The 6384-nt window shown below is 43.1% G+C and overlaps 1 protein-coding gene across 2 annotated transcripts in view; it reads left to right on the plus strand.

Moving 5' to 3' along the window:
- PARK7 (Parkinsonism associated deglycase) overlaps positions 1-5520 on the plus strand; it is a 26953-nt gene extending 21433 nt beyond the window's left edge. For both annotated transcript variants that reach the window (XM_023739379.1, XM_004385131.2), the window contains exon 7: positions 5131-5520. In XM_023739379.1, the coding sequence (XP_023595147.1) occupies positions 5131-5291 (161 nt within the window). In that variant the 3' untranslated portion in view covers positions 5292-5520. The remainder of the gene's footprint in view (positions 1-5130) is intronic.
- The last annotated feature ends 864 nt before the right edge of the window (positions 5521-6384 follow it).

The following is a 6384-nucleotide window of genomic DNA, read 5'->3' on the forward strand; positions in this document are numbered from 1 at the left end:
GATGAAGATCAAAGACCACAGCCTTCAGTATGGATTACACCTCAACATAAAGAAAACAAAAATCCTCACAACTGGACCAATAAGCAACACCATGATAAACGGAGAAAAGATTGAAGTTGTCGAGGTTTTCGTTTTACTTGGAGCCACAGTCAACACCCATGGAAGCAGCAGTCAGGAAATCAAAAGACACATTGCATTGGGCAAATCTGCTGCAAAAGACCTCTTTAAAGTGTTGAAAAGCAAAGATGTCATCTTGAGGACTAAGGTGGGCCTGACCAAAGCCATGCTATTTTCAGTTGCCTCATATGCATGTGAAAGCTGGACAGTGAATAAGGAAGACCGAAGAAGAATCAATACCTTTAAATTATGGTGTTGGCGAAGAATATTGAATATACCATCAACTGCCAAAAGTATGAACACATCTGTCTTGGAAGAAGTACAGCCAGAGAATACTCCTTAGAAACAAGGATGGTGAGACTTCGTCTCACATACTTTGGACATGTTATCAGGAGGGACCAGTCCCTGGAGAAGGATATCATGCTTGGTAAAGTAGAGGGAGAAAGTAGAAGACCCTCAATTAGATGGATTGACACAGTGGCTGCAGCAGTGGGCTCAAACACAGCCACGATTATGAGGATGGCTCAGGACCGGGCAGTGTTTCGTTCTGTTGTATATAGAGTCCCTGTGAGTCGGAACCAACTTGACAGCACCTAACAACAACTCTGCAAGTCATAGTGGGGCTGCGATGTGTATTTTTAGTTACCAGACATTGCATTTAGTCAGTAAGTCCTGTTACAAGAAAGAATTATTTCAAATTTCCAACTTTTTGGAATATTCTGAGAAGTGGAACTGTAATCGTTTTCTGGGTGAGACCCTTCTGCTTGTCCTGATCAAGAATTTAATGGATCAGTATGACTTTCTCCTCAGATAAGTAGTCCAATCTGAAAGGTAAAGTCTTTCAATTTCTCAATTTTTTAAAATAAAAAAGTGTGATGACTTTGTTTAGTACGCATTTGGCGGCCTAGACACAGTAACTGAAAGGCAGCCCTCATCAAGCTATTGTAGTAACCCCACCACTTTGTACTATCTTTTGGTCTGATTTAATTCTCACAGTGATCCTGTTAGGTTGATATCATCCCCATTTTACAGAGAAGTGAGGCTTAGAGTTGGACAGCTACTACATGGCAGATCTGGAATTCGAACCCAAAGTGGCTGTGCTCAGGTCGACAAACTTTCTTAAAGGGCCAGATAGTAAATACTTTAGGCTTTGTGGGACTTAGAGTAGGTCACAACTACTCAACAGTTGTAGCTCAGAAGTAGCCACAGATAAGCATGCCTGTGTGCCAATAAAGCTTTATTTGCAAAAGCAAAAAGTGGGCTGGATTTGGCCCTTGGCCGACGTTTGCTGACCCCTATGTCTATAGCCTTTCCAGTTGCTTTTTCTCTGAGACTTCTTGGCTTTTAGGATTTCACTTGAAATTAAAAAGAAATGAAAGCCTCATGCAGTTTTGAGTATGAGTTATAAAATGTTAAATTTACCCTAAGTTCACAAATACTGATCAGCCGATTTTGCACATGAACTCTTACGGTGTTGGTGTACCAAGTGTAGGTTACAGTGTTTTTCTTCGCCACTTCCACTAGATGGAGGTACTTGATAGGTGTAAACCTTTTGCTTTTCCTGGTTGAAATTTTTGGAAAAAACCTTGGAACCCTTAAATATCTTCACCAATGTAAGCTCCATTCATAATGAATAGTGTTTTAGCCACCAGGATACTTCTAAGTATTTATGATGTGGCTTATGTTGCCCCAGTCTGGGCTGTTCATCTCACACTGGAGGAGCAACCCAGCAAGTTCCTGGTTTTGCATTTACAATTTTCTTGGCCTAGTTTAACTTCAGTATATGAGGTGGTGAGGTTGGTGCAGGATGGGGCAGTGTCTTCGTTCTATTGTACATGGGGTTGCTGTGAGTTGAAGGCATCTCAGTGGCACCTAACAACAGTGGCAAATGAGGTTAGATTATGAAAACCTCTTCCCTGCAAACTGGGGATCCTCCTTTTTTCTGTAGTAGTGTCCATATGAAATTTTTAATGTTCTTTCTTCACTTATTTCGGGGAATGACTTGATTTTTAATGCAGATAGTAAGGGCATAAATTATTATAATTCATTGCCATCGAGTTGATTCCGACTCATAGCGACCCTATAGGACAGAGGAGAACTGTGCCATAGAGTTTCCAAGGAGTGGCTGGTGGATTCGAACTACTTCCTTTTGGTTAACAGCCAAGCTCTTAACTACTGTGCCACCGGGGCTCTGTAAATTATTATAGGTATCTTTAATCGACTTTCAAAGGACTTGGGCGTCAGTAATGCTGTTTCTAAAGTTCATTAATCTAGCCAAAGCTTATTACTTCTGCTTTAAGGGGGGTTCTCAGGGAAACCTTTCTGTATATATTCATTGATCAAGCATTTGCTGAGCTCTTCCTAGTGCCGCTGGGCTCTGGGAATAGAAAAGGGAACAAGATAAACCCACCTGTGGGTGTTCTCAGTTTGGTGGGAGAGACTGAGGCACCTCAGGATGTGCTGAATTGCGGGGGTGGGAGGGAGATGATCAAAGATGGGGTACACATCTGCATGTTGAGCTTTACCTGCAGTGACTGGTGGGTCAGGGTGTGGCAAGATGTCATAGAGGCTCTGTTTTCCCTTTAACTGCTTCTCTAAGTCTCCTGGTCCTTTGATATCCCCATGTCAGTGAGTGACGCCACTGTCCATGCAGCTGCCCAGGACAGACACCTGGAAGTCCCCTTGAAGCCTCCCCATGCTTCACCCTTCACTGGGTTCTGGGCATTTTATCTCTAAAATACACATCCAGTCTTCATTTCCTCTCCATTGCTGCCTCCACCCTAGGTCAGGAGGCCCCCTTTCTCTCTCCCTGCACAGCAGGCTCTTACTGATCCCTTCTGGTTTCTTCCAACCTATTCTCTGCAGGAGGCCAGGCTCCAGAGGGCTTTGAGCACCATGAAATGGAGTTCAAACTCATCTTTAGGTGCTGGAGAATGTCGGCGAAGGCCTTTCATGGGAAAGAGAATGAAATCTACTCTTGCACTTTAGAAAGTTTACCATTTTGGCGGTATTGAGCGTAGCTTGGAGGGGTGGAAACCCATAAAGGAGACTTAGAATGATGTAGACACATCGAAGGAGAGCTATATCATTGCTGAAGGCCAGTGGATCCTGGCTGAAAGCAGAGAATACCAGAAGGATGTTTACCTGTGTTTTATTAACTATGCAAAGGCCTTCCACTGTGTGGATCATAACAAATTATGGATAACATTGTGAAGAATAGGAATTCCAGAACACTTAGTTGTACTCATGCAGAACCTGTACATAGACCAAGAGGCAGTCGCCCAAACAGATCAGGGGGATACTGCATTGTTTAAAGTCAGGAAAGCTGTATGTCAGGATTGTATCCAATCACCATACTTATTCAGTCTGTATGCTGAGTAAATAATCTGAGAAGCTGGACTGAATGAAGAAGAACGCAGCATCAGGATTGGAGGAAATACTCATTATCGACTTGTGATACGCAGATGACACAAGCTTGCTTGCTGAAAGTGAAGAGGACTTGAAGCACTTATTGATGAAGATCAAAGACCACAGCCTTTGGATTATACCTCAACATAAAACAAAAATCCTCACAAGTGGAACAATAAGCAACATGATAAATGGAGAAAAGATCGAAGTCAAGGATTTCATTTTACTTGGATCCACAATCAACACCCATGGAAGCAGCAGTCAGGAAATCAAAGGACGTATTGCATTGGGCAAATCTGCTGCAAAAGACCTCTTTAAAATGTTAAAAAGCAAAGACGGCACTTTGAGGACTAAGGTGTGCCTGACCCAAGCCATGGTATTTTCAGTCGCCTCATATGCATGTGAAAGCTGGGCAATGAATAAGGAAGACTGAAGAAGAATTGATGCCTTTGAATTATGGTGTTGGTGAAGAATATTGAATATACTATGGACTGCCAGAAGAACAAACAAATCTGTCTTGAAAGAAGTACAGCCAGAATGCTCCTTAGAAGCGAGGATGGTGAGACTTCGTCCCGTGTACTTTGGACATGTTGTTAGGAGGGACCAGTCCCTGGAGAAGGACATGCTTGGTGAAGTTGAGGGCCAGTGAAAAAGAGGAAGACTCTAGAGATGAATTGACCCAGTGGCTGCAACAATGGGCTCGAGCATAACAACAATTGTGAGGATGGCGCAGGACCAGGCACTGTTTTGTTCTGTTGTACATAGGGTCCCTGTGAGTTAAAACTGACTTGAAGGCACCTAACAACAACAACAAGAACATATTTGCCCTGGTGACACAATGGTTAAGCACTCGGCTGCTAACTGAAAGATTGGCAGTTTACAAACCCAACCGGTAGCTCTGCAGGAGAAAGACTTGGGGATTTGCTGCCATAAAGATTACAGCCTGGAAAACCCTATGGGGCTGTTGTACTCTGTCACATGGCTTGCTATGAATCAAATTGGCTGGACAGCACCCAACAACCACATTATTTGCCAAAAAATAGCCAATTAGGAGATGCAGAAGGAAAGCAAATACAATTTCTACTTCCACACACCCCTGCTACCACCTCCTAACGTTCTGCTGTAAATTTTTTTTATTTCTGAGGCAGGAGAGAGTGTGTGTATGTGCTTACTGTTCGTTAATACAGGTAGATTCCACCTTCAGTTTTGTTGTACTTTCCCCAGTGTTTACAGAATTAGCACTGGAACATTTACTGTATCATGGAAATGTGAGTGATTAGCACTCCCTCTGATCCCTCCCTCAACACTGACTTACTTGAAGTCTTATTTCCCTGCCTTTAACTTATATGTATTCATTTGTTTCCTTTTAGCTATTGTTAGTTTCTCTCATCCTTTGCTATACACAGTTTAACATCTTCATACAGGGCTTTGAAGGGCTTGGAGTGCCTCATAAATGTTTATGAATGGCTCGCTAAAGTGTTTGTTTGCTTTTCATTTATTTATGTGAAGCCAGTAATAGGCTATAACAGTGAATTGAATTGACAAGTGAGATTGCTAACCACCTTAACCCATTAGGGTGTAACCTTTTTTATTTTTACTTTGAAGATCATTACAGCTACTCAGAGAATCGTGTGGAAAAGGATGGCCTTATCCTTACGAGCCGTGGTCCTGGAACCAGCTTCGAGTTTGCTCTTGCTATTGTTGAGGCCCTGAGTGGCAAGGAGGTGGCTGATCAGGTGAAGGCTCCGTTGGTTCTTAAAGATTAGAGCAGAAATATGTGATGGTGAGTTAGAGAAATATGCTGTATGCAAACTAGTGTCACTGTGTTCACTTCAGAGAAAAACGGCTGCTTTCTGTAGAGGGAAGATGACATTGCTCTCTTTGTGGTGTGCAGTTGTGAGGTAACTACACAGAGATTTATTTCTCAGCCTACAGACTGTGTCCGTACATTTCAGAAGCTTGTCTGCAGAATAAACAGGACATTTAGCAAACTAATGATTGTTGCTTCTTTTGTCTCCTGTTTCTTTTGTGAAAACAAATTCATTATCAGCGCCATTTGCAGCTCTTAGCTGTTGATACAGCTACTGAAATAAGAGAACAGTGAATGCATCTTGCACAGCAAGGAGGAAAAGCATAAAAGCAAAGATTTAAGAGGTTTGTGAGTTTTCTCCCTTCCATTAACAGTATTTTTCATGTGCTATTGAAGAATGCCAATGAAGGTGACTGTAATGGTGAATTTTTGTAAACCAATTCCTCTTTTTCTATGGTGGAAAGAGCCCTCAGATGGAATTGAAAGCTTTTCCAGGCTGGCCGCGTCTCTTTTCCCATCCACAGGTAACTGCACTAGCTTCCTTGTGAAACCCCCACACCCAGTGTAGTGTGCTTGGGTAAAGCATGCTCTGAGCGAGCATGTGACCAGGCCTAGCCAACCAGAGCCTTATTCACCTACTTCTTACTTATCCACTATCTTGTTATTTGACATTTTCCATTAACGAAAGTAGTAAAAAAAATCTACTTAAATCACCTTAAAGCCAGTAAGGATCCATGTGTTTTGAGAGAGTGCCTCCCTCCTGAGCCCCAAGTCTTTGATCCCACCCCTGTCCCCAGTTTTGGATGCAAATAAAGGAGAAAAAATAAAAAGGCCAATTGCTGGGACCTTGGGCCATTAACCTGAACACGTGCTTCTCAGCCAGCCTGCAGGCTGGTGGCTGCCTACCATAGGCACAGAGCTGCAGCTGACCCCAAGATCTGCTGTTAGCATGCTTGGAGGCGCTGGGGCCAGCAGGCAGCGGTCCCAGGTGGGTGGGCGTTTCAGTGGAGAGCAAGAACTCCACGTGAGTCGGGGTAGGGTAGTTGCCC

Source organism: Trichechus manatus, unplaced genomic scaffold (assembly GCF_000243295.1).
Source record: "Trichechus manatus latirostris isolate Lorelei unplaced genomic scaffold, TriManLat1.0 scaffold00133, whole genome shotgun sequence".
NCBI classification, from domain to species: Eukaryota; Metazoa; Chordata; class Mammalia; order Sirenia; family Trichechidae; genus Trichechus; species Trichechus manatus.